The following is a 27987-nucleotide window of genomic DNA, read 5'->3' as shown; positions in this document are numbered from 1 at the left end:
TGAATTATGGAAGAGATTTCTTTTTTTCATAAAGAAATGCAACTTTATTATTTTCAAGTACATAGGTAGTACTTCAAACTAATGTCTTACAAAAGGTCACCGATAAAGATCCTGTAGATGTTTCTTTAACAAAAACATAAAGATTGATGATAATTAGCCCATGCACTTGCTGCTTCTAAAAGGATATTTCTTAAGTGCCTGAAAAGTATTGTTTTCGGTAGACTAAACATGCCACCTCTAGCAATATTGTTTATACTCTTAATTTACTAAACAAATGCCATTTTTGATTGTGCAAAGATAAACTTTTGTCCACAGTTAGTAATCTCCAATTAATCGGACCCAAATTAATATGGTCTCCCACTTAGATTCCCAGGCCCAAGGCAATGACTCCCTTACTTCCAGGTGCTTCTGATAAAGCTAAATTCCAGTGCAATGAAATGACAGCATTTGGGAGGTGGTTTATGGGTCTGACCCAATGCTTGTCTTTTGTGCTTCCTTCCTGTCTGCCTTAGGTCTTCCATTTTCCTCAGATGTCTCTCTCACTTGCATGACTTATCTAGGTCTCTCTCTACAGGACATTCCCAGGGCCTTCTAAGCCAGGCTTAGAGAATGGGCAAAGCTGCCTGCAGAGCACAAATGTTAGATAGGGAGTAAGGGAAAGAAAGGTATCTCCTGTAGGAAACTGAAACCAACTCTCCAGCCCAGGGAAAGTGGGCACAATGATCGTCGGTGTGAAGGGCATTTGCCTGGAGGGAATAGCCCTGCCACCTAAGACGTCAAAAGCAAAATTTTTTTTTTTTTTGAGATGGAGTCTTGCCCTTTCACCCAGGCTGGAGTGCAATGGCATGATCTCAGCTCACTACAACCTCCGCCTCCCAGGTTCAAGCAATTCTCCTGCCTCAGCCTCCTGAGTAGCTGGGATTATAGGCGTGCGCCACCATGCCTGGCTAATTTTTTTTGTAGTTTTAGTAGAGACAGGGTTTCATCATGTTGGCCAGGCTGGCCTCGAACTCCTGACCTCATGATCCACTTGCCTCAGCCTCCCAAAGTGCTGGGATTACAGGCGTGAGCCACCGCGCCTGGCAAAAGCAAATCTCGTAATATTTTTCCTCTTGTCCAAAGGTTCTGATCATGTCCATGACCTAAGCTTGTCCCTGGAAGCATACATGTCCCTGCCCTGGGAGACAGGAAGGTTCTGGGAACTTCTCCATCCTGATTCTAGCCAATGGCCAGGGAACTCCTTTTCTAGGGTTGCCTTGGCAGTGCCAGGGAATGATGCAGGTTCGTCGGGATGGGCATGAAGAGAAAGGGAATGGAAGGGGTTGGGAAAAAACTTGTGGCCATCCCTCTCAGAACAGCATGGAGCTCTGAGGACTTAGTATTACAGAAGGTGAGGTGTTATTAAGTACATGAGTGACATCTGGGCCTTGTGGACCAAGAGGACCCCTAACCAAGGGTCAGCAGGGAATTCTGTGGTGTGGCGTTTCTGGAAGCTCTTGATTGCCTTCTGGTCCTGCCTTTGCTGCTACCCTGATGAGATCTGAGTTTGTTCTGCCGGTGGGGTATTCTAAAAGGCAGGACATAGAGCTGGAGTCCATAACATCTATCTGGAGACTCAAGACACGTCAAATGTCTTGTCATTGGCACTACCTCGCTTCCTTTGTTGTCTCCTTCCTCCAGCCAGCACTACCCCCACCTCCCACCTGTCTGCCCAGCTCTCCCTGCAGGTCCCTTACCAGCCTTGACTGGGAGACAAGTCAGCCTTTTCCAGCCTCAGGCTCTTGCACTCACCCGAAGAACCTTTTGTGATTGCAAGGTCTGAAGAGGAAGCCAGGGACAGAGTCCTGCAGGAAGCTAACGGGGGTGGAAGTGGGAAGTGGAGTGAAGCTGGGGTGATCTGAGAGGGCTTCCTTCTGGTTTAGACAGGTTCCTGCCTTTGGATGCTGATCTATTACAGTAGGAGGTGGGATTGAAGGCATGGGAGTGGGGAGGGTGGGGTAGCCCTTAATTCCTCAGAAAAAAATAGACAACATAGTGGAGTGGGATGGAAAAGGATCTGGTTGGGGGACTCTAACGTAGTGTTTAATCTGATTGTTCACAGTTAGGTCTATGGGGTCATCACTCCAATTTATTTACCCCGCAACTTAGCCTGCTGAGTTGCCTCATTATCTCTCCCCAAATCTTGCCACCCAACGCCACCCGTTATTTCCATCCCTCTCCACCACCATCCCCACAACACCTCCAGAGCTCCCCATCTTTCTGTGCCTGGTTCTTCTTCCAATGGGGTCAGTAGTATGTCTCCTTCTCCACCCAGCCTGTTAGAGAGATTGGGAGTGGAGATTGCAGTGTGAACTTAAGAGAAGGCAAGATATCAATATCCTAGGGGCTTGGGTCGCTGAGGCCAGGTAGAAGGAGAAGCCTGGTGAAGGGCACTGAGGAAAGTGGCTTAGGAAGGTGAAAGGAGGCCAGGAGCAGTGGCTCACGCCTGTAATCCCAGCACATTGGGAGGTCGAGGCAGGTGGAGATCGAGACTCCTGGCTAACACGGTGAAACCCTGTCTCTACTAAAAATACAAAAAATTAGTTGGGCGTGGAGGCATGTGCCTGCAATCCCAGCTACTCTGGAGGCTGAGGCAAGATAATTGCTTGAACCCGGGAGGCAGAGGTTGCAGTGAGCCAAGATCACGCCACTGCTCTACACTCCTGGCTAGGCAACAGAGCGACACTCTGTTTCAAAAGAAAAAAAAAAAGGAAGGTGCAAGGGAGGAGAGGCAGGTCCAGTGAGCTGGGGCCATAGGTCAAAGGAAGGGAGGGTGAGCCTGCCTTTAGGGGAGACTTGTATTTAGCACAGTGGAGGCTGGGGCAGAGTAGGTCGGGGGTGAAAATGCAAACGCCACAGGGCCTCTTCAGGTAACGAATGAGAGTCTAAGGGAGCAGCTGTCCATTATTGCTGTGCAGAGATGTGGACACGGGGTTAACAGCTCTTCTGATTCTTCAGGAGAAGTCGAATTCAGATTTTATGTGAAAGACCCCAAATTTTCTATACTGGACCAATTAATCGCCCCTCCTCCCCACACACACAAAATATGGGACAGGTCAAACCAAACAGTATTCCTGGACAGTATTTGGTTTGTAAGCCACCATATTTTAACCTCTACTAAGTGATAAAAAAACGCTTATAGGAAAACCAATAACTTGTCGGTTGATGCATGGGGATCAGGAGGCCTGGGTTCTAGTACCAGTCCTGCTATTCTTTGCTTTGCGACCCTGAACAGATTCACCTCTGAGCCTCCTCTATCTGTAAAATATGGAGGTGGGACTAGGTGACCTGGAAAGGCCCTTCTAATTCTGATGTTCTGTAGTTTCAGGTGGAAGGTTGAGGGCCTCAGAGACCAACTGTGAGTTAGGCAGGACTTAGAATCTGACAGGAAGAGGGCAGAGACAACACGTTCGAAAGAGTCAGGGCTCCTGGGACCTGGGACCCCAGGATCTGAGGGTGTTGAGGAACAGGAGCAGGAACCAGTAGTGGGAGTGGAGTCTGTGTATGGTCCTGGAGGGAGGAGCTGGTGGAGGGGCTTGCACTTTGCTGGGGGGGATGTGGAGGGGCTTACCACCAGGATACCGCCGCAGGATAAGCTTTCGGACCTCGTCATAGATGAAGATGAGGAGGCTATAGGGGAAGGCGCAGAACCACCAGGTGACTCTGAAAGCAATGGAGGAGAGTGTCAGGAGCATCAGAGGTCGGCTTGGCGGCCATCACATAAAGGAGCATTCAAACCGATCAGAACTTGGATCCTGGAGGAGGCTGAAGGCCCCCATATGACTACTCAGGCTGCCCGAAAGAGACACTCACTTGAGCGGGTACATGCGGAGGGCTACACCCATGCCTGGGCAGTAAGAGAGAAAGGCAGCCAATGCCGTCTCCTCCAGGAGCCCAAAAATCAGGATCTTGTTCCTGAAAGGCAAAGAAAGGAGGGTAGCAGGTGAAGGGGGATCAAGGAGGCAGAGATCCTGGGATACCCCTGGGGTGCAAGGGAAAGATGAGAGAGAATTCTAAATGACATAGTCCCATGTCTTCTTCCAACATCCTCTTCTCATGCTTTATGTAACCAAAGGAAGATGTTATTTGTTTTTCTGCTTACTGAGTTTACCTCCGAATGTTGTCTATTGCACGTATATTCATTCATTAAATAATTGTTTCTAGGTGTTGGGTGATGTGTTCTGTACTGGAGACATGGTGGTCAACATGGGGCCTGTCTCATGATCTTGTTATTGCTCCAGGCATAGGGCCCGTGAAAGTGTCGTCTCCCGAGCAAGATGCTCGAAAGCTCCTTCAGTGCAGGGCCCATGTATGTCTTCTACCGTCTCAGCATCTCCCACAGTTCCTGGTGGTGGTTTCATCATAGATATTGAATTCAGAGAATGTAAAGGGGATGCTCACTGCATAATAAGTGGTTAATATATGTTCACTGTATCAGAATTGAAAAGCAGGATAGAATAAAGAGGTTCTGAGGGCAGTTTCTGCAGTCAGACAGGTGGTATCTATTCCCAGTTCTGCCATTGACTAGTTTTGGGTTGCAGGCAATGTTGAATTTCTCTGAGCCTCACGTTCCCTCTCTATAAAATGGAGATTTTACATTTTTATCATAGGGTTGCTGGGAAGATTAAGGGAGATAACACGTGAAAAGCTCTGAAACATGGAAAATGTTAGTCATATTGTTATTCCACTTTTTTTTTTTTTTTTTTTTTTTGAGACAGAGTCTTACTCTGTTGCCCAGGCTGCACAATCACAGCTCACTGTAACCCCCACCTCCTGGGCTCAAGTGATCCTCTTGCCTCAGCCTCTCCAGTAGCTGGAATTACAGGTGTGCGTCACCATGCCCTGCTAATTTTTGTATTTTTTTGTAGAGATAGAGTTTCACCATGCGCCCAGGCTAGTACCAAACTCTTGGGCTCAAGTGATTCTCCTGTCTTGGCCTCCCAAAGTGCTGGGATTACAGGTGTGAACCACTGTGCCCTGCTGCTTCATCTTTTGTATTCTTACACAAGGTACCTCTTTTTGGTTCAGGCCAGTGATTTCCAAATTTTCACTCACTAAAGACCTCCTTATTTTCTTCTGTAAAGGCCACATTTAATTGTTTGTCTCTCAAGCTACATTTGTGAATAAGTATTGAATACATTTTCCCATTTAAAATTAATTAGAACTATCCATGGCTTCCAAACAGAACTGTGGATCAGCATTCGATCACTACTTCATGATATGTGCTCTTGGCTTTTGCCTAAGAATGGCACATTAGTAAGCCTGGTTGCCTTCTCATAGGTGGGTGCTTTATTTTCATAAATCTTTTCAAAATAAGGCAAATAGTATCTCTGAGGATCCCCAGTGGCCCAGGGACCTAAGGTGAGGCCTGCAGTGGTATTAGTACTCTTCCTCTGTACCCAGCCAGACTTTCATTTGCTATTTTTCCCATCTGCCTCTAAGATGGGCTGGATGTAGCCAGTGTGGCCACGTTCGCATCTTCCTGTGTTGTCCACTCAGTGCATAGCAAGTCCCAGGTTCCAGAACTGTACCCAATTTCTTAAGAATCTCTGCTCCTTGTTCTCTTCAAACTGCATTTTTTTCCCATTAGTATTTTTAGCTTACTGGAATCTCCTTCCTTCATATTACCTTTATTTATCTAACAGGCTTTTCACTTGGTTCTCCCTTGGACCTTAAGTGTTACTAACTTCACTTTGGCATCTTCTCCCCACCCTCCCCAGCCCCAAACTAAGAAACTGTGACAAGCTCATGTGAAGAATTGTGGCCATTGTTTATGGTAGGAGAAAATAAAAGAAACCAGCATGAAACCTTCAGTGCTCAACCACCACCCATGCTAGAATCACAGTCATTATTGAGTTCCAAACAGTGCCAGATGGTGTGAGCACAGAAATGTTGGGTAGTAGCCAGGGCTGGGCTTTAGAGACAGGTCTGGTGAACGCTTACCATCTTGGTGACCTTGGACACATCATTTAACCTGTCTGGGGCCTCTTATTCATGAAATGTAAACAGTAATACCCACCTCATAGAGCTATTGTGAGGCTAAACAATGTGTTAGGCACTTAGCACAGTGCCTGGCACGTTGTAACTCACACTGCAAGAAGGCACTGAACTGGATCCTCGGCAGTGTGTGGCCTCCAGAACCACAGTGCAAGTGCTATAAACTAGGCTGCCTGCGGAAAGCCAGGGGTGGGCATAAAAGACACTGAATTTGGGGATGGGCAAAGGATAGGAACAGGTGGTACTCAAGTAGGAGATGGGTGAAAGGAGGGAGGGGGGAGGGAGGGGAGGAGAGAAGGAAGGTGGAGAGAGACGATAACAAAATGCAAAATTAGGAGCTTGAAGCATGGCTTCTCTCTTCCATATGAAGCCTATCTATGGATATACAGATGGAAGATTAAAATCTGACGCCCTCCTTACAACTCTGGGCCAGGGCTGAGTGGGAAGCCTGGCCTGTGTGGGTTGGTGAGTGTGCCCGGAGCCGGGGCGGGCAGGTGCCATGGGGCGGGCACTCACTTCATGCCCTGCTGGAAGACTGAGTTGCGGCGGGTCTTGCAGATGATGAGGTCAGCCCACTGCACCACCACGATGCTGGCAAAGAATGCCGTGTGGCACGTGAACTCCACCACCTTCCGCTGCTCATAGGTCTGGAGGGAGGGTGGGCAGAGAGAGATGAAAGTGTCGGAGGAAAGGGTAAGACCAGAAGGTAGCAAGGTTTCTCCTGATCCACCCCTAGCCCCAGTCCCTATTGGCCACTACTGGCCACTCCTGCCAGTCATTCAGCTCCCCACACCTTCAAACATGTGCACTGCACTTACACAGTGTCACTCACCCACTCCTGTCCATAGCTGTCCTCCAGATCGTTCATGGTCCGGTCATCCCAGTCGAGGCGGATTCCCAGTAGCCGTGATGGCAGGAAACCGTTCTCTGCCAGGATCACAAAGTAGGTGAAGAAGCCACCCAGTGCCTGGATCATCCCTGTGGGTAGAGGGGCAAAGGCAGGGGCAGGGTCAGAGCAGGAAGCAGAAGGGGCACAGCCCCTCAGGGCCAGAGATGGAGGTCCCTGACCCTTGGGTAGCTGGCCCCTGTCCTGGAATTTTGCTTGGGGCTCATTCCTCTGAAAGCTGGGAAAAGAATCCTGTTGGGGTTCCCTCCTGAGCCCCAGGGCTTGGCGCACCGATCTGTCCATAGGCCATGCTGATGAGCCTCTCATTCACCAGCTTGTCTGTCTGGGAGTTTCGCGGCTGCCGCTTCATGATGTCACTCTCAGCTGCCTCATAGGCCAAGGAGATGGCAGGAACCTGTGTGGGGTAGGAAGTGGGGCAGGGAGGGCATTTGAAGGGGTGTAGGAGACGGCAGGAGCAATTGATCTTCGACAGTGAAGATCTTTGACACAGTTAAAAAAGCATGTATTCAGACCCCATTGTCTTCCAGGCCTGTGCGTGTCTCCTGTAACCCCCACAGCTGGGGCCGCTGCCCCAGTACACCCCTTCCCCCTGCCACTGTGCCATCATGATTGCTTTGCCTGTCCCCTCCTCCACCACCTCTGCTCACCATATCCGTGCCCAGGTCAATGCAGAGGATGGTCACAGTGCCCAGAGGCAGGGGGATGTTGGCAATGATGAACAGCAGGAAGGGGGTGATCTCCGGGATGTTGCTGGTCAGGGTGTAGGCGATGGATTTCTTCAAGTTGTCAAAGATCAGGCGGCCTGTGGGGAGATTCTGAGGGCATCAGGGAGGTCAGAGGGACTCTTCCCCACCCCCAGCCCCTGAAGCATGGCTGCCGGTCTTCCCAAGAGAGGAAGATTTTGTGTTCGAGGGAAGCTAAAGAAGGCTGGGCTGCCTAGAGTCATGGAATGATTCTTCAACTGGGGTAAAGGGACAGGGAACAGAGGTGCTGGCTTCAGTATCCTGCGAACCATCCCAGCCTATGCAACCTCCTCACCCTCCTCCACCCCCGTAACGATGGAGGCAAAGTTGTCGTCCAGCAGGATCATGTCGGCTGCCTGCTTAGAGACGTCAGAGCCAGAGATGCCCATGGCAATGCCAATGTCAGCCTTCTTCAGCGCAGGGGAGTCGTTCACCCCGTCACCCGTCACGGCCACAATGGCTCCCTGGAGGGAAGACAGCCAGCACTTGAGGACGAAACCCCTGTCTAAGCCTGGCCCCTCACCCCTCACTCCATGTTTGTCTTGGCCCTGTCCCTGCCTCCCCGGTTCCTGCCTGTCATCTGCCTCCCATGGCTGTGCTCACCTGCCTCTGACATCCCTCCACAATAATGAGCTTCTGCTGGGGAGATGTCCGAGCAAAGACAATCTCTGTGTGGTTCTTGAGGATCTCATCGAGCTGCTCCGATGTCATGTCCTTCAGGTCAGATCCGTGCACCACGCACGCCTTGGCTTCTCTGGAGGGTGGGTGGGGGCAGGGACAGCTGACTCCTGGCACCTGTACCAGCCCCTCCTGCCCCCTGCCTCTCCTCACCACCACGGCCTGCAAGCTCCCTGCTGAGCCTGCTTCCTCTGTTGCTTCAGTTCTCCTCTCCTCAGTACTCACTTTCCCCATTTCTCTTTGAGGATGGGACTCTAAATCCTCACCATGGGATCATCGCAGTCGTAAGTGCAGTTTGTTAGGCCCTGGGCTAGTTTCTTTACTCACATCCCACTCCTACAGCAATGGAGATGGCATCCTAATTTTGTGGTGAGAAAATGGAGGCTCAGGATGGGAATGTGACATCCCCAAGGTTACACGGGAATTCAGTGGCACAGCCTGGACACAAGCTCAGGGCTGAGGAACCAGTCACGGTAGTGTCAGAGGTAAGACCTATAAAGGTCCCAGAAATGCTGTCCAAATACCCCCAGGGGACACCCAAGCCTTCTGTGCAAGAGGATGTGTTGATAGGGGGAGCAGGGGCTTCCTGCAGAGGCCTCACCTGGGGTTGACTTGACTCACGGGAATGTTGAGCCGGGCTGCAATGTCCTCCACGGTCTCGTTACCCTCTGATATGATGCCCACGCCTTTGGCAATGGCCTTAGCTGTGATAGGGTGATCCCCGGTTACCATGATCACCTAGTGGGAAGGAGAGGAGACAAAAGGAAAGCAGTATTAAGAGTTTATCCCCCTCCTATTCCTCTCCCAAAGTGAGAGAAAACTAGATAGTGAGTTGTCTGGGACTGGCAGATCCCAGCCCCGAAATAATGGCGTGTGTGTGTGTTGGGGGGGCGGGGCTGTGTGTGTGTGTGTGTATGTGTGTGTGTCTGGGGGGTGTGTGTGTGGGGGGGGGGCGGGGGTTTGGGGGGGGGGGGTGGGGATTGTTTGTGTGTGGGGGGAAGGGGGTGTGTGTGTGTATGTAGGGTGGGGATTCGTGTGTGTGTGTGTGTGTGTGCAAATTTGGGTGGGTGGGTGAGGAAGAAAGATAATGGCAAGTTGTGTTATGTTCAGAGGGTTAGAGAGAGATAGTTTGCTTAAGTGCAGGAAAGTATCCATAACAGAGTAACAAGTTCATGAGGATCCCCTGAAAGAGAAGCCTCAAATCTTTGGGATTATTTAGGAGATTATTTTAGAGTTTGGATTTCATGGGCTTCAAGGCAGTTGGAGCTGGAAGGACCCTTGAACAACTCGTTTGTTTTACACATGAGGAAACCAAGACTTAGAGAGGGCCTACAATTTGCTCAAATACACAGGGGCTTGGAAATAGGACATGAGGTTCTTAGTGTGAAATACTGATCACTGCAGGAATGTAATGGACAGAACAGGAATAAGATGGAGACAACACCCCTGCCTCCACCTCCTCTGACATCTTCCCTGGTGTAAGGCACGGTGGTCCCTGCCTTCACCATAATGTTCATTGCTATTGTTGCAGAGTGAATGGAGTTGGGATGGGGAGGGTGGCTGGCATCTGACGGGTTATGTGGCTATTCTAAACATGAGGTGAGCAGAGTTGGGTTAGGATAACATTTGCATGTGTGGGCTTGTGGGGCAAGTCCCATGAATACTGAAAAGGAAGCCTCTATAGTCCCCGCTGCCTTCTCTTCCGCTCCCACCACTTCACTGAAACTGCCACCCAAAGGCCAAATGGGCCTCTCAATTGAAAAATGAAAGTGTCTTTGCTGTCCGCATCCTACTTGACCCCTCTGAGGCATTTGGCACCGTTGACCTCCTCTCCTTGAAACCCTGCCCTCCCTGGCTTCCACACACTCCTCCATTTCTGGTTTCCCTCCACTCCTCTGCATGCTCTTTCCCAGCTTCTCAGGGCAGCCGCCTAGTAGGATGGAAGAAGCAGCGGCTTTGGAGTTGAATGAGGGGCTCAAGTTTAAACACTGACCTTCTCCAGCTACAGTACCTCAAGCAAGTCAAGCACTGAGGTCTCAGCACAATTCAGAGATGATTCCTGCCTTCCCAGGTGGTCATGAAGATTAAATGGCATTGGGTCCTACCACCCTCTCCCCTCCTCACTGGTTCCTCTTGCCCCTAAATATTGGTTTGGCACAGGGTTTCATTCTCCTCCCTTCACTTGACCTGTCTGCTCTTCCTGGGCAATATAATAAAATATACTATAAGCCTTTAGTTTGCACCCTTGCGCTAATGAGATTCAAATCTCCAGTCCTGACTGTCTTTCATGAGCTCTAAGCCATACTCCAATGTTCGCTGGAACATCTGTCTCTCCTGGGCTATCTTATAGACTCTTCAAGCTTAAAGTCAACATTGAACTCCTTTTCTCTACTCCCACCACCCCACCAAGCCTGCAACTGCTCCCTACCTTAGATGTTGCCCTATCTAATTATCCTGTCCCCTTCTCTCCTGTATCTTCCTCACCTTCCATATCCAGTTTGGTCACCAAGTTCTTAAAACATTTCTCAAACATGGCTATTCCTCTCCACTCCCTTTGTTGCTGCCCTAGTTCAGGTCATCATTCCTTGCCTGAACTACGGCAATGGCCTGTTAACCTGTCTCTCCCTGACTCCAGTTCTTCCCCAGATTCAGTCCCTCCTCAACCCAGGTAGTCTCCTAAAAGCTCAGCCTCCCCCGTGACACTGGTGGCTCTCTGTGGCCTGCAGGATAAAGCCCAAGTCTGGCATTTAAGCCAAGTCCTTCCAACTGGCTCTGACCCAACGTTCCAGTCTCAACCCCCAGTGCTCCTTGCCACCTCTCCCCTGCCAAGCCCTACACATGCCCCATACAGTCTAGTCACGCCAGGGTACGCACTGTTCTCTGATCTTGACGTGCCTTCCTCTCCCTCGCTGCCTTGCAGAATACTCTGACCTCCAAAGCCCAGCTCAAATATCATTCCCTTTGTCAAACATCGTCCAGTTCTCTGAGGCAGAATTAATACCTCCCTGAGCTGATTTCCCGTAGAGGTCCTCTGGCCGGGCCTCTGTGATGGTTTTGATCACAGAAAGAGGCACTGGCCAAGCAGCAGGAGCTCAGGCTCTCCGGTCAAGCCGACCACGCTTCATAGTCCCAGTCCATCGCTTACTGGCAGTTTTGTTTTGGGAAAACAACTTACCCACTTGTAGTTTCCATTTGTTTTACTTTTTTTTTTTTTTTTTTTGAGATGGAGTCTTGCTCTTGTCGCCTAGGCTGGAGTGCAGTGGCCTAATCTTGGCTCACTGTAACCTCTGCCTCTCGAGTTCAAGTGATTCTCCTGTCTCAGCCTCCCAAGTAGCTGGGATTACAGGCGCCTGCCACCACACGTGGCTAATTTTCATTTTTTTTTTTTGAGAGGGAGTCTCGCTCTGTCCCCCAGGCTGGAGTGCAGTGGCCGGATCTCAGCTCACTGCAAGCTCCGCCTCCCAGGTTTACACCATTCTCCTGCCTCAGCCTCCGGAGTAGCTGGGACTACAGGCGCCCACCACCTCACCCGGCTAGTTTTTTTTGTATTTTTTAGTAGAGACGGGGTTTCACCGGGTTAGCCAGGATGGTCTCAATCTCCTGACCTCGTGATCCGCCCGTCTCGGCCTCCCAAAGTGCTGGGATTACAGGCTTAAGCCACCGCGCCCGGCCTGCCTTGTTTTACTCTTAACAGGGATAATGATGCCTGCCTTGGAGACAGAGTGGTTATGGGGTTCAGAAACCACATATACACACAGCCCCAAGTCTCCTGGTGTGATAGTTAAGAAATAGCAGATTGCCTTGGTTCAAGTACTGGCTCTATGACTTACACCAGCTGTGTGGCCTTGGCATTTTACTTTGTGCCTCAGTTTCCTTCTCTGTAAAAAAGGAAAAATACTAGTGCTTATTCCCAGGGTTGTTGTGTAGATTAAATGAAATCATACAGGTTTAGTGCTTAGAATAGTGCATGATTTATATGCATCCTCCCTGGCACAGTACCCACAGAACCTGGACCCATCTGGATGTGTCATGTGACACAAATTGTTTACTGTGTATCAGACACTGTGCAAGGTGCTAGAGTTTGCACCTTGCACAGTGTCTGATACAGAGTAAATAATAAATATTTGTTGAACGAACAACAAACATAGCACAAAGGAGGGAGCTGTCAATGAGAAGCAATTGCAGTTGAACAAGAGAACCTTGAGTTGGAGGCATTCTGTGGGGTTATGGGCTGAGCCACTGGGAGCATACAAGAGCCTGCTAATCCCATCCTAAGTTGACAGAGAGGGTGGGCAGTAGCTGGGAAGAGTAGGACAACTAGGTCTCCAAAATACGAGTGACAGGTTGTGCTTCAAATCAGAATGGAAGGATGCACGTGCAGATGGGACAATGAGCTGTTCCAGGGAGGGAGAGGAGGGGCATGGGACAATGGCCTCTCTGAGCGGCCTCTATGGGCAAAAGGGATGAGGGTGAGTGCTCCAAGGCAGGGGTGGGCCCTTCCTTGCAGATGGACAGCTTCTTCTACGAGTCAGTGGGAAGGAGGTCACTGTGGCCTGGGCCTCCCCAGGGCAGCAGCCACTGCAGCTCCTTGACCTCTGGCATGAGGGAGGCTAGGATGGAGGGGAGGAAGGGAGGCCAGTACCTTGATGCCTGCGCTTCGGCACTTGCCCACAGCATCTGGCACAGCAGCCCGGGGAGGGTCAATCATAGACATGAGCCCCACAAAGCAAAGCTTCTCCGTGGGAAAGTTCAGCTCATCCGTGTCGAATTTGAAGCCCCGAGGAAACTTTCCAGATGGCAGATTCAGTTGACAGAACCCTGAAAGGGGGCAGAAGGGAGCAGTGAGAGCCACAGAATGGCTTCCTGGACGCCCCCACAGTCCCTCATCCCAGGGATGCTGCAGAGGCTTGGGAATCCCCTTCTGGGCCTCCTGTTTCTGGCCTCTCACCCAGCACACGCTCCCCCAGTCCCCCCAGCTCCATGTAGGCATTTTGAAAGGCGTCTTGCATCTCCTTGTCGAGTGGGATCTCCTTGCCCTGCACCAGGATGGTGGAGCACCGGTCCAGGATGCGCTCTGGGGCCCCCTTCATCACTAGCACGTGGCTCTGGGGGCTGTCCTCTCGCTCGTGGATGGACAGCTGGAGAGACGACAGGCAGTTACAGAGATGGCCATGCTTGTCTTGGTAGCGCGGCATAAAGCAGCAGCTGGTAAGGAAACCACCTTAGTAAAGTAACCCGGATCCATCCAAGATTGTCAACAAAGAGAATCTCCTTGTGCAGGGAGGTGTTTTGACCTCATAGTTCCAACACTTGTAACCTGAGAGCCTCTTCCGTAAGACAGTCATTCATTCAACAAATATTTATTGAGGTCAGTTTAAGACAGGCACTGTGGTAGGGGCTGGACGGCTCCCTCCTCAGCATCCCCAACAGCACCTGGCCTCAGGGGGCTTTACCTCTACGAATCATGTGGAATGCTGAGATTACATTCTTGGCCTAAAGGCTAAGGGGCACCGTAAAGGAATTACAGAATTATGGTTTCACTGACTGGGGTAGAAGAGTTGGAAGGCTAGGCCAGAGGATGGGGAGCTATGGGAAGAAGAGTTGAGAGAGTGACAGATTGTAGTAAGGGATGGAGTAAAGTTTGGGAGCTGGGTCTACTTGCAACCAGACATGCAGTCATAGGAGCTGTCCTGGGGAGATTGGCAGGGGGAGGGAACGTGACCTTCAGACACCCCCACTCCTCCTAGTGATGATTCCCCTTGGCTTTGTCTACCCTCACCTATTTCTATCCCTCGCTCTTCCTCTGTCCTGGCAACCCAAGCAGACCTGGTACTTGTTGGTCGAGTTGAAAGGAATCTCTGCCACCTTGGGGTTTCTGTCTCTCATCTTCCTCACTGAGCCACAGGACAGCTCGATGCACTTGAGCAGAGCTGACTCGGAGGCGTCACCAGCTGTATCCCGCTGCCAGAAGAGACCAGAATTCAGTGTCAGCGTGGGAGGGAAGGGAGTGGAGGATCAGGTGAAGGGGGCACTGAAATCCCTAACGCAGCCACAGCATGTGAGAAGGAAAGCTGGGGCCAGCAAGAGGTCTTTGGAGACATCCCCAAAACACACCTATTGTGTGTCCTGATCTCCTACCTTAGACACAGAGATGTTCTCCTGTCCTGCCTTGAAGACGGCACGGTTGCAGAGACCAGCAATTCGAGACAGGGCTGTCCAAGTCGGGGATCGTTTGTCAAAAGTGGCCCCTGGGAGAAAATGAGGGAGAACCAGGAGCATGGCTCCCTTTAGAGCCTTTATCTCACCCACCCACCCCGCCATGCCACTGCTCTCAGCGTCCTCTAATGCTCTCCACTCCCTCTGGAGCACCCAATCACCAGACTGATCTTCGGTGGTGTCGGCCTCATGGATTTGGTTGTCGAACCACATGTGGGCGACGGTCATGCGGTTCTGGGTGAGGGTGCCCGTCTTGTCTGAGCAGATGGTGGACGTGGAGCCCAGCGTCTCCACTGCCTCCAGGTTCTTCACCAGGCAGTTCTTCCGCGCCATGCGCTTGGCTGTCAGGGTGAGGCACACCTGGTAGAGAAAGAGGAGAAAAAAAAAGGTTAAGGCTGGAGCCAGAGATGGCCATAACCTTACCCTAGACCATGGCTCCATTCCTCCTCCCTTGATTCTACTCCACTAACTTGAATGGGTGGGACTTAGCTATAAATAATGAATGTTCAATTTTAGATGTGGTGAGATCATGAGTATCTATTAAGATGAAATGCCCATTAGGGGGTTTAAGACATTTGGCTCCAGAGAGGGCCAGAGCAGAGCTGGGCAAAGGGATGTCCGAGTCATCCACACAGAAGGGACACTGGAAACTGGGAGGAGATTGGCTCTCGCTCAGGGTGTAGGAAGAACAGAGAGCTGAGGCCTGAGAATCACTATAAGGGGAGCAGGAAGGGACAGAGGAGAAGCGAACCGGGATAGTGACACATCACAGCAATCGACAAAAGAGAGAATGCTAGGAGGGTGGACAGCAGTATCTGTTTCAGCAGCAGAGTTAGGGAGGAGAGCTGAGAAAAGGTCACTGGATTTGCTGGTTAGTGACCAGTGACCTTTGAGACAGCATCTACAGGAGACTTGGCCGGAATGAGACCCATACTGCTGGCAGATCGTGAGAAAAGGTAACCGTGACAAGCTCAAAAAAAGAGAAATTGAGTGCCCAAGTATAGCCCCACCTGAGATTTCTCAACTCAAACTCTGAGCCATGTATTAAGTGATCTCTGAGTATTGCATCCAATATGTGACTTTAGGGGGAAAAAGTACTGAGAAGCTACAAGCAACTGTGCCTCTATCACTTTGAGGAAAGAGTAGTGGGACCCTCCCCTGATGGCACCTCAGCCTGACCCACTCACAGTGACAGTGGCCAGAAGCCCCTCGGGCACATTGGCCACGATGATGCCGATGAGGAAGATGACTGCCTCCAGCCAGCTGTAGCCCAGGATGAGGGAGAGCACGAAGAAGGAGACCCCCAGGAATACAGCGACCCCTGTGATCAGCTGGATGAAGTGTTCAATCTCCATGGCTATGGGCGTCCGCCCAACCTCTAGGCCTGAGGCGAGAGTGGCTATGCGGCCCATCACGGTCCGGTCGCCTGTGGCAATCACAATGCCCCTGGCAGTGCCTGCAACATGGTAGGACATCAGGTTGGGTGCCTTGTGGCTCCCAGGGACTGCAGTCCCATCCTATTTCCTGAGCAAGGAAAACCATCACAGGGTAGATGAGCCCAAGCCGCAGATCTGGAGGCCACTTTCAGTAGATTGTCCCCACTTGACCTTCCTTTCCCTGGATAGATCGCCAATCCCAGAATCAATACAATAGCAAATTATTTTCTCTTGTACTTGAGCCTGGGGAGAAGCTTGCAAATAATCTCAAAGGTCAAATAGAGGAAATTCAATAAATAAAAATTGCCTGTGGCATTTTGGTAAAATCAATCCCATACTTGATACCATCCAAAAGTGTATTATGAACACAAAGTAAAGTACTCATTATGGATTTTCCAATCAGTCTTAAGATTTTTCTTTCTCAACATTAGGCATGAATCTCTATAGAGGAAGTCAGGCAATTGCTAACCCTTGTGTGACATCACAGGGGTCTTCCAGGAAGGAAGGGTGGTGTATTGAAGAAAGCAGGCACATTGGAGCCAGCCAAATTTGGGTTTGAATCCTTGCTTGAATTCCTATCTCGGTGTTGTTTTAATATTTAGATGAGATCATGCTCCAATATACTTAGACCAGTGCCTGGAACATAGTGGGTGCCCAACAAATATCTCATTTATTTCCTTTCTGCTTTTCAAAGTCAATCGCAGAGTAAGCAATAGGAATATATTACTAGGCATTTCTGAATAAATCAATTGTGGGAAATGTAAATTTCAAAATCTCAGTGCATTAAAAATTTAGGAAATTTGGCCAGGCTCAGTGGCTCATGCCTGTAATCCCAGCACTTTGGGAGACTGAAGTAGGAGGATCACTTGAGCCCAGGAGTTTGAGGTCAGCCTGGGTAACATAGTGAGACCCCATATTTAACATATATACATATATATTAGCTGGGTGTGGTGTTACACGCCTGTAGTCCCAACTACTCTGGAGGCTGAGGTGGGAGATCGCTTGAGCCTGGGAGGTCAAGGCTGCAGTGAGCTGCGATCGCACCACTGCAGTCCAGTCTGGGTGACAAAGCAAGATCTTGTCTCAAAAGCAAAACAAAAAAAAACTTAGGAAATGTAATGTGTGGTGATTTTGATTTGTACAGTTGGCTCTCCGTATTCACAGATTCCACGTTCACAGATTCAACCAATCTCAGATGGAAAATATTTGGAGCTAAATAAAAATAACAATGCAACAATAAATAATACAAATTTAAAATGAAAACAGTATAAAAATTTCATTGCACTCAGTATTATAAGTAATCTAGAGGTGATTTAAAGTATATGGGAGGATGTGCGCAGGTCATATGCAAATATTATGCCATTTCATATCAGGGGCTTGAGCATCCTCGGATTTTGGTAACCAAGGGGGTCCTGGAACCAATCCCTCGTGGATTCCAGGCAGTGGCTGTGGTTCCAACTTGTGGAAGGAGGGAAAAAAAAATCCAGACAAACATAATATACTGAGGAGAAATGAGTAATGGATAGGGGAAGTGTGGATTGGGATATGAGGCCTCCTTTGCCCTATTTTCAGAGGCCATTGGTCTACTGAGGCCTCCTTCTGTCTTTTTCCTCCTACTCCTTCTCTGAGTCAGCCCTGACTCTGCTCACTGGCTTGACCACAGAGGACACAGGTTTCAGTTGTGCTTGGACCCCTGCCGTTAAGTGATGGCAGCTCTGGGAGTTCTTATTGACCTTTGTTTATCTCTAGAACTCAGAACAGGGATGGGGCAAACTGGATAGTCTGTGCATGGTGAAACATGTCTTTTGGTGTAACAAAGGTTTAGAAGCAGCCTGAAGTAGGGCCCAAGTGGTCACCAGGCCGGAATGCTTTCCTGGCACTCCCACACCCTGGGGCTCTGGTCAAAGCAAAGGTTAGAGAAGGAGGAAGCTAGGCCCAGAACCACAAGGAATCGAAGCATCAATCAAATCCAAAGACTCCTAAGAATCCAGGTTGGTTCTGAGTGTATGTGCATCCGTGTGTGCGCATGTGTAAGGGGTTCTTAACCCGATACCTGAAAGCTTTGGAATCCACTCAGTCCTTGGGGTGGACAGAACAGAGATCTCCCTGGGGAAGGGAGACATATTTCCCATGGAGTCAGGCTGCCCCCTGCCAATACCCTGCTTTCTGGAGGGTGTTTCCATAATATTCAGGGCCCCCTGACTCCTCAATTGCGCCACCAATGGCAGAGCTTTTGCCAGATAAGTACTACCAGAGCCCTTCCTCCTGACCGTGGATTTAGGATTCAGACTCTTTCCTACGGGGTGCAGGCTGGCTTCTCACCTTCAACACAGTTGGTGGAGAAGAAACAGATATTGCGGGTTTCCAGGGGGTTCTCATGGGTGAACTCAGGGGAGCGGGTCTGGGGCTCCGACTCTCCTGTTAGGGATGAGTTATCCACCTGAGGAGGAAGGGGTGCATAGTCATCAGACTGGCAGAGCCACTTGTATGCACACAGCTGTCTCCTGAACCACCTCCAACCACATTCAATCTTCATGACATGAGGAACAAAGTTACACTTGCCCTCATCACATATTTATGGCATTACTCATCTATTGCCCCTGCTCTGGTTTGGAATTCTGACTCCTCCTGACTTCTCATGTGACCTTAGGTTACTTGCTTAACCAACAGAACCTCCACGTACTCAACTGTAAAATGGGGAATGTAAACAGAATCGCTGCCTTGCACAACCACAGGGGGAGCCACTAACTGAAGTTTATGAAAATGCACCTCCTGGGGTCATTCAGAATGCAACGTGTGTGGCCACATGCAGCAGCCCTGCATGATTATACCACCCTTTCAGAATTACATCAGATAGCACATGTGAACATCTATAAAGCAGCTGACACATAATTGGTACTCATTACATGATTGCTAAAAAGTGGACAACAAAGAAATACCTGGGGCATAAAGCATTTGTAACACACAGATGCAAGGAGGCACTGCACAAGCCCCCCACACTGAGAGAAGGTTTAACAGGGGCATAGGCAAGGTGTTGACATTTGGACCTGGGTCTCTCCACCTTTAAACCTCACTGGACCCCTCTCAGCTGTGCACACAGCCTGCTCCTTAGACTCAAGTGCTTGCTCCGGTATGACCTCCTCACCTTACAGCCATGAGAAGAGATGATCCGGAGGTCAGCAGGGACGCGGTCTCCGCCCTTCACCTCCACCAGGTCTCCCACCACCACTTCCTCTGCATTGATCTGAATCTTCTCTCCCTCCCGGATCACAAGGGCTTGCTGTGGGGAGCCACAGGCAGCGCATGAAATGCTTGTCTCTGCCCCTGCCTTATTCTCCTGCTGGCCTCCCCCCACCGCCAAGCAGAAGGAGAAGCCCCATGAAAAATTAGGGGCTGGCATGGAAAGTTGGAGGATCTTTTCTGCCCATCTCCATCTTAGAGCACAGGAGTTGACAGAAGATGAGCTGGACTCTTGCCAAAACTTGACACCCTAGCCCAGAGCCCAGCCCTGCCATCTTACCTGAGGTACCATGTTCTTGAAGGAATCCATGATCTTGGAGCTTTTGGCCTCCTGGTAGTAGGAGAAGCAGCCAGTGACAATGACCACAGCTGCCAGCACCACACCCAGATATAGCTGGTAAGGAGAAAGAGTTTCAGGGACCTGACCTTCCCCCCAACCCTAAAGGGGCAGCTGCCACTTGGGATGAGCAGGCAGTGCCATCCAAGACGAGAGCCCATACCTTTGTCTGTGACTGAGAGTGATGATAGTAGAGGAAAGCCCTTCTCACTAACCTCCCCCTTGATCTGCCAACCTCAAGCCTGCTAAGACTAGAAACAGGAGGGAAAGTCTTAGGATGTTCCCAGGGTTGGGATTTTGCTAGCGGATGAAGACCCAGGCATACAGACAGGCTCACTTAAGTGAGGAGGAACAGGGAGAGATTGTTTCATTAATTAATGAGTATGTGAATGTGCGTGTGCTGTGTAGGGGGAGTGCTTTACAAATATGTATAGAAGCCTCACCCCTTTCCAGCCTAAGGTGCAGGGGCATCTGTAGGACTGTGATGTGAGGGCCTTGTTCCCTGCCCACCCCCCAACTATGTTGGGGATTCAGGATTAGAGGACAATCACGGGCTGTTCCAGAGCTCAGGCGTGTGGGCTCACATTGTCGTTGGATGGTTCATCCTCCATGGCAGCCTGGATGCCGTAGGCCAGGAAGCAGAGGATGGCCCCAATCCACAGCAGGATGGAGAACCCTCCGAAAAGCTGACGGCAGAACTTGACCCACTCAGGGGTTGTGGGAGGTGGTGTTAGGGCATTGGGCCCATCTCGAGCCAGAACGTCCTGAGCCCGCTGGTTGGTGAGGCCCTGAGGGAGCAAGGAGAGGCGTAGGGGCACGCATCCGGAGCAATCCAGCCCCTCACCATGCCCATCCCTTCAGCTCCCGGGCATGGGAAGAATGCCCAGGTGGAAAGTCCCAGCTGGTTGGAAGGGGTGGGGGACCATCAGGAGAGACTACATGGAGGAGGTGGCATTTGTGATGCAACTTGGAGGGCTTGAGGGCTGAGAAGGGTTTGACTGGGCTCCACCCCTAATTTTACTGGATCGAGACAACACCTATGGTTAGGACCCTAACATCTCCCCTGGAGGCAGTCTGGATAAGCTTCCTGGAAAGACACCTCAATTGTTTTTTCCCCCATCTCTCTTCCTTCAGATTGTTTTATCAAGGATTCTAGGAGAGTCCTAGATTTTTTTTAAGAGATGGGTTCTTGCTGTGTTGCCCAGGCTGGAGTGCAGTGGTGCAGTTATAGCTCACTGCAGCCTCGAACACTGGGCTCAAGCAATCCTTCCACCTCAGCCTCTCAAGTAGCTGGGACTACAGGTGGGCACTTCCACACCCTGGTGTGTGTCAGTGTCACACAACTTTGGCAATCACCTGACACTTTCCACAGAAAGCCTCGCCTGGCCCTATTCCCTCAGCCCCAGGCTGGTTCAGATGCTTCTTTCTGGTTCCCCATGGTGTTCTATACTTGATTCTAGAGCTGCACTCACCATATTGCGTTGGAATCCTATGACTGCATTTTTTTCTGCTACTAGACTTTGAGCTCCTTTAAAGCAGGGACCATTTCCTTTTTTTTTTTTTCATTCATTCATTCATTCATTTAATAAATGTGTATCCACTGCCGGGCACAATTGTCACCCTGGGGATGCAGAGATGGACAAGACCAACAAAGTCCCTGCCCTTGAGGAGCTTATGATCTGGAGAGGTGACACACAATAAACAAATATATTAGTGCCAGATAGTGAAAAGCGTTACTAAGGAAAATAAAGTAAGGTAAAGGAATAGGGGCATAGAATTTTAGACAGAGCAGGCAGGGAAGGTCCATAAAGGAGATATACATCCACTAAATTTTTGTTTGTTTGTTTGTTTGTTTTGAGATGGAGTCTCACTCTGTCGCCCAGTCTGGAGTACGATCTCGGCTCACTGAAACCTCCGCCTCCTGGGTTCAAGCGATTCTCCTGCTTCAGCCTCCCGAGTAGCTGGGATTACAGGTGCCCATCAGTGTGCCCAGTTAATTTTTGTATTTTTAGTGGAGATGGGGTTTCGCCATGTTGCCCAGGCTGGTCTCAAACTGCTGACCTCTAGTGATCTGCCTGCCTCGGCCCCTCAAAGTGCTAGAATTATAGGCATGAGCCACCACACCCAGCATTTTTTGATTAATGATTTTTAAACAAATTTTTAATTGAAGGGCTTAGCAATTGATTGTACCAGTTACTGTTCACGTGACCTTGGGAAGTTACTCTCCCTCTCTGCATCTCCTTTGTTTAATAAACAGGTCTGCAATATCTATCTCAAAGGGTTGTTGTAAAGATTAGAGAAATGTATGTAACGCATCTATCACAATGTCACACATGTAGCAGGGGCCCAGCAAATCACTGTAACCACAGGAATGGGCTGTCAGCCCATGTGCGTCAGCTGTCAGCTCTGTGGAAGGCTGTGTGCAACTGAAGTTGCTTGGGGTATAGGGAAGGGCCCTGCCTGGAGGCCCTCTGGGGTCTCGGTCATAGGGAGTCCTGGCTTCTAGGGCATACAGGGAGAGAGCTTTGGGCTAGGATGCAGGGGATCCAGATTCTAGTTCTGTCTGTGCCACCAACTAGCCACATGACCTTGGGCCAGTCCCTTATTTCTGGGCCTCAGTTTCCTCATCTGTAAAGAAGGCTGGGTTACAGTTTTAAGGCTCCTGCCACCTTGATGCTGCATGGTTTCCTTGCCTCTTTTGTTCCTTCCCTAGAAGCTCCTCCACTCACCTTGGACAGGTCCACTTGGTATTTGCGGCCCAGCTCATCCAAGGACAGCTTGTGGTCATCCTGGGGAAGGGAAGGGAGGGTGAGTTATTTTGGGGAGGAGGTATCTAAGATGCATATGAGGGCACTGCAGGGCGCAGGGGTGAGGTGAGCAGCATGGGGGGACACGGAGTTTCTCTGAGCCTCTGAGGGCTGCAGGGACAGCTCTCCCAGCATGGGGCCCCTCCTCCACGGCCCAGCAGTTCCCTCACCATTGCCACCTCCTTCTTCAGCTCATCCAGTTCCTTCTCCTTCTGTTTCTTCTTGCCGCCCCCATTCTCTGCCGTGGTGGCGGCAGGTGAGTACTCACGGCCGGCCTGCGGGAGGAAGGGAGAGCCAGAGGGTCAGGGAGGAGAGGGGCTGGAGCCTCCATTCCCACCACTTAGCCAGGGAGCCCAGGCAGTGGGGGTGCTGGGTTCAAAAACAGTGGCTGCCTTTGGGGAGACCGGGGGGATGGAGGGTGAGGGACCCTAGGCCCTCAGTCTGTAGACTATTGGCAGAAGCAGGGGCTCCCATGTGAGTTTCAGAGAAGGGTGAGGGGCTCAGGACTGAAAAGCACCACTTGAGCTGTTTAATGCTTGGGTGTCTGCTAAGATTTTGTTCGCTGAAAGGACCCTGCTGCTAAATACAAAACAAAACAAAAATTTTGAAAACCTGTATCCTACACTATTTGGGAAAATTTTGGAAGGGAGTGGACAGGGTTTTGTGGGGGATTGTCGAGGGAGTAGAATCACTCTGTAGGAATGTCTTAGCCCAACACCATGGCAATTTTACTTAGAGAGGGCTAGAAATACTCAGGAACTTGGGGGAGTAAGAGTCTTAGGGGAGCCAGGGGGTTAGGCAGGAACGTGTCCAGAAGAGAAGGTCTGGTGGTGGAATGGTAGGGATGGAAAGAGCAGGCCTGATGGACTGAGAGGAGGCAGTAGCTGGAGAGTCAGGTAATGCCCAGGAAGTGGAGACATGGGGTGTGCTGGGAGCCCTCTCCATCCTGCTGGGCAGGCCTGCCCGTTACTAGACAGGAGGCAACTCAAAGGACTGGACCCCTCAAAGCACAATTGGGTAACATGGGAACTGAGCCCCATTTGTCCCAAAACAAAAGAAATTGTATCTGAGAATAAATCTAAAACTACAATATATATAGCTTTTAAGTCTAGACATTCCTGGGTTATCTGGTGAATCAGAGGGACTTTTTTTTCCCTTGAGACAGGGTCTCACTCTGTCACCCAGGATGGAACGCAATGTACATTTTCAGCTTACTGCACTCTCCGCTTCTAGGGCTCAAGCAATTCTCCCACCTCAGCCTCTCAAGTAGCTGGGGCCACAAGCATGCACCACCACACTCAACTAATTTAAAACAATTTTCTTTCTTTCTTTCTTTCTTTCTTTCTTTTAGATATAAGGTCTCACTATATTGCCTAGGCTCAGGTGATCCTCCCACCTCAGCCTCCCAGAATGCTGGGATTATAGGTGTGAGTCACAGCGCCTGACCAGATGGACATTTTAATTGTAGCCTTATGAGGCTCCTGATTTCCCTTCCACTCCAGGGCCTGTGGGCTCACCACCACCAGCCTTCCAGGGTCTCACACGGAACTTCTGGGGGAGAGGGTGGGAAATCTTTCCTTCTAAGAGGAGGCCCTCTTGGGGTGATAGAATAGGATAGAGGCTGAGGAAGGCCTGGGCAGCCATGAAAAGTTCCCAAAAAGGTACCTTCTTCCTCTTCTGCCCCAGTCTTCTCTCCTCCCACTTCCCTCAGGAAATAGAGTCCTTGTCATAGAGGGGCTTCTTGGTTTCCACCTGGTGCCTGTTTCTCCACTGGATTCTGCAAAGTCTGCACTAGGCTTTCAGGAATTAGCTTTCCCACACTATGATGTAATTTTTGATTCCCATGAAGAGTGGATACCTGAGTAGGATCCACAGCCAAGGTGTTTGCCCTTTTTTCTTCTTCTTCTTCTTTTTTTTTTTTTTTTTTTTGCAGGATAATGGAGTTTTGGGGGTTTTGTTTGCTTTTTAAAAAATATACTTTTTTGGAGCAAGTTTTTGGTTCACAGCAAAATTGAGTGGGAAGTAGAGAAAGTTCTTATATATCTCCTGCCCCCACACATGCACAGCCTCACCCACTATCAACACCCTGCATCAGAGTGGTACATTTGTTGCAATCATGAACCTGCATTGACACATCTTTATGGTCCAAAGCCCAGAGTTTAAGTTTGAGTTCACTCTTAGTGTACATTCTATGGGTTTGGACAAATGTATAGTTACGTGTATCCACCATTGTGGTATCATATGGAAGAGCTTCACTGCCCTAAGTCTTTTGTGCTCCAGGGTAATGCATTTTTTACTTATCAGAGTCAGGAGCAATCCCAGAAGTGTGGCAGTTGTCTTGTTCATAAGAGGTCACCAATTCAGCATCTAGAGAGGTAGAAGTCTGACCAGTACAATCAGAAGCAAGGGTAGGGGTGGGGAATGCAGGGAGAAGTCAACACTGTTGGTCCCAAGATACCAGTGATTTAAAAGGATAGGAGCTTTTAGAGGCTGTGTTGCTCAGAAGTGCTCTTCTCAGAAAAGGTGACCAGTCAAATTGTGCATTTGTTTCCACCTGAAGCATCTGTGAATCTGGCATAATTTTGGCTTCCTAAAGCCTGATCTTCTTGGGGAGACCGAGCAGCCCAATGGAAGGGATGGGGAAAGGCTTTTGAATGGTTCTACCTCTCCCTTTCCCGGGTGACCTAAGAGGATTCATTTAATTGAATGGATTGAAGTGCTTTAGATTCACTAACTGTCTGTGGTGGGACAGAGCTGAGAAAAGGATGAAATGCAATCAAAGGACCAGAGGCAAGAGATCAGGCTGGTTGAGCTTCAGTGTGACCCTCAGGAACTTCAGGGACAGAAGAGGGCCTGGGCATACACAGAGGAGCAGCGCTGGGTCTGTGGGTAGAGGATCAGGGTGCAGAGGAATTTCTGTATATTCAGATGCAAAATAAATTTCATAAAATTGGAATCAAATGCATGCTTTTTAAAAACTTGCTGGTCCATGCACTTTGGCATGCTGGATTGTGGCTGAGCTAAGCAGCTCCATGCAGTGCCTGCTTTCCCCAAGCTCCCGCCCGGTTTTCCGGCAGGCTGAAAACTTGGGACACACTGCCCCTTCCCCCTCCTTCTGTCCTGGCAAGGATCTCAGGCTCTGCAGCCAGGAGCCTGCAGAGATTTGGGGCCAGCGGCTGCCCAGGCAAGAAAGAAAGAGAGGAAGCAAGGACCCCCCCCCCAACCTCCCTCTGCTCCTCCCTCCCCCAACCACAAGTCCTCCTCTCTAGGTCTTGAATGCTGAAGGAGAACAGAGAGTCCTTTTTGAGAAAGCCAGAGGCTGGGACAGAGTGGGGGCAGCTGGGAATCCGCCAACGCTCCCCCCATCTCAGCCTCTCGGTGGCAGCTGGAGCAGGCTGCGCTCCCTCCCACCAGTGTCGTCCCTTCCCCCAGCTCCCACGCTGCCCTTCACAGCCACTGGGTAATGGGGGGACAGTTAAGACTGCCTCTGCAGTGGAGATGCAGGGGAGAAGGGATTGGAGGCAAAATCATCCCTAGAACAGGTTGTGGGTAGCAGATGCTTTCCCTCTTCAGGGGTCTCTGGTAGGTTGAACTCTAAGCTCCAGGTCCTAAGTACCCCCACCTCACCCAGACTGTTAATTTAAACAGCCTAGACCTGCTCCTCATCTTGTTATTGGATCACCCACAGCAACTGAGGATGGTGATTAAGGGGAGTTTTGGGGTTCTAGGGGAAAAAGATAGACTGGAAAAGTTGAGGTCTCATCACCTCCTAAGCAGGACCTCCTGAGCTGGGTCTACCTTGCTCTAAGATGGAGCAGGGTAGGGGGCTACCTTCCCTCCTTCTCTCTTCACTTGGATGGGGGAAGTGAAGGGCTTATCTGATCCTTTAACCCCTGCCTCTTCTCAGAGGTCCTGCATCTCAGCTGGGGATGCCCTATCCATGGGGAGCCAGAGATGTCAAGATGCAGCTGAAGGTCCCAAGACTGTGTATCTTCCCGCAGCTATGACCTCTTCCTCCGTGAAACCCATACCTCACAGCTCCTAAGGGCAGGCTCACAGACTCTCAAGCACCCCACACAGTGACATTTATGCTTGTGCAGGCTTGAAGGCTTGTACATTTACAAATTTGCCTGCTGAGACACAAACACAGGTACTCATCCATGAGTAACTGCAGGACTCCCCGCCTATGGAGAACACGTGGTCAGGACACACACACACTCACACACACACAGACACAGACATGCAGATACATGCATGCACTCTGATTCTATTTATGGCTCCCACTCTAGCTCAGGAACCCTGGTGTCCAGGCTCAAGATTTCCCAGCTGTTCAACTCGGTGCAATAACACGTCCTTGCCTGACTCCTCCTGGGCCCAGAAACACCCATGGCTCCCCCTAGGCACAGTCTTCCTCACACCCTCCCGTTCCTCAGCATGCCCTTTCCCTCTGTGTCCTCTTTTGCCAGTATTCCACAAAAGGAAAGCAGCCAGGCACAGCATGTAAAGGGACTGGGCCACTCTTCTCCATATGGGAATTTCATTTCCAAGAATTCAAAGCCCTCTCCCTGCCCGCCCCATTGAGGTTGTTAATCTTCCCTTTGGTGTAGCCATTGCTGCAGAATGCCATGGACGGGTGGACTGGGGGGGTCACTGTCATCAGCCTTTGGGAAAGTCCTCAAAGCCCATGGCTTGGAGCCCACGGACAATGCTGCTCGGGACATCCGGAGGGGTGCTGGGGTAGGGGCTGGGGCGCATCGCTCTTCCTCCCCACACCCTGCCCAGCTGTCCTTGGCACTCAGGGCCCCTGGAACTGGTGTCCGGAACTGCTTGGTGACTCTGGGAGCCGGATGCTCCACTGCCCCTCTCTAAGCTCAAAATGGACCCCCAACCTCTCAGGCTACGACTCCCAGAGGAATGGGTATTTTCAGGGGGTGGCAAAGACGAGGACTCGCGGTGCCAAACATCCTTTCAGCTGGGAGGCCGGGAGATGCAGTGAGAGGAAGGACCGCCGCAGGGAAGGGCTAGAGATGTGGGAGTGGGGTGGAGGGAGAGATGGAAGGGGTGTGTGTGGTGGGCTGTGGGTCTAACTGTGGGCAGGGGGCCAGGGGCAGGCGGAGGAGAGGAGAGCACTAGGGTATGTGACCGCCGTGGGATCTGTACACGCATTGGTAGTTTGGAGACTGTTAGTTTCAAGTTCCAAGTATCCCACTCAGCTTCTCTCTCCCTCTCCTTCCACATCCCATTTTCACTTCATCCTTCCTCGGCAGCCTCCCTCACCCTCCAGAGTGTGACCCCTGCTCTTTAGGGATACTCACCCCACGGCCCATCTTGGGGCAGAGTGGCTGAGGGACCTTAGCGGGAGAGGTCACCAGGAGGATCCCAAGCCCACACCAGCCCGTCTGGGACAGCCGGAGACCCTGGCAGACAGAGACAGCCAAAGCAACAGGGTAGCTTTAAATAGGTCCTTCTCCCCCTCTCCCCCGCCTTCCCCTCCTCCGAAAGAAACGTTTGTTGAAACAGGATCCCTGAGGACTCCTCCCCTCCCGCCCCTTTAGCCACTGGCCCTAGACAGCCCATTTGTCCCGCG

At 50.5% G+C, this 27987-nt stretch overlaps 1 protein-coding gene across 1 annotated transcript; it reads right to left on the bottom strand.

The window, feature by feature from the left end:
• Nucleotides 1-20: 20 nt before the first annotated feature.
• Nucleotides 21-27854, bottom strand: ATP1A2 (ATPase Na+/K+ transporting subunit alpha 2). The gene is made up of 23 exons (XM_031654443.1): nt 27716-27854; nt 22571-22675; nt 22323-22382; nt 20178-20381; nt 19537-19650; nt 19162-19296; nt 18339-18456; nt 15768-16036; nt 14742-14940; nt 14503-14612; nt 14191-14325; nt 13313-13502; nt 13007-13182; nt 8966-9102; nt 8290-8440; nt 7982-8150; nt 7591-7745; nt 7214-7337; nt 6869-7014; nt 6553-6683; nt 3853-3954; nt 3611-3702; nt 21-2315 (listed from the first exon to the last, which is right to left on the bottom strand). Exons 1-23 carry the CDS (start codon nt 27725-27727, stop codon nt 2287-2289), a joined length of 3063 nt encoding a protein of 1020 aa, XP_031510303.1. The 5' UTR covers nt 27728-27854; the 3' UTR covers nt 21-2286.
• Nucleotides 27855-27987: the final 133 nt, after the last annotated feature.

The sequence above is a fragment of the Papio anubis genome, chromosome 1 (genome assembly GCF_008728515.1).
Source record: "Papio anubis isolate 15944 chromosome 1, Panubis1.0, whole genome shotgun sequence".
Taxonomy (NCBI): domain Eukaryota; kingdom Metazoa; phylum Chordata; class Mammalia; order Primates; family Cercopithecidae; genus Papio; species Papio anubis.
This window is presented reverse-complemented; position numbering and strand designations above follow the sequence as displayed.

Coding starts and splice junctions, on each gene's coding strand:
- ATP1A2 (XM_031654443.1), bottom strand. Junction 22,383..22,570: donor TGAAGAAGGAGGTGGCAATG/GTGAGGGAACTG, acceptor TCCCTTCCCCAG/GATGACCACAAGCTGTCCTT. Junction 16,037..18,338: donor CTCCACCAACTGTGTTGAAG/GTGAGAAGCCAG, acceptor ACCATGTTGCAG/GCACTGCCAGGGGCATTGTG.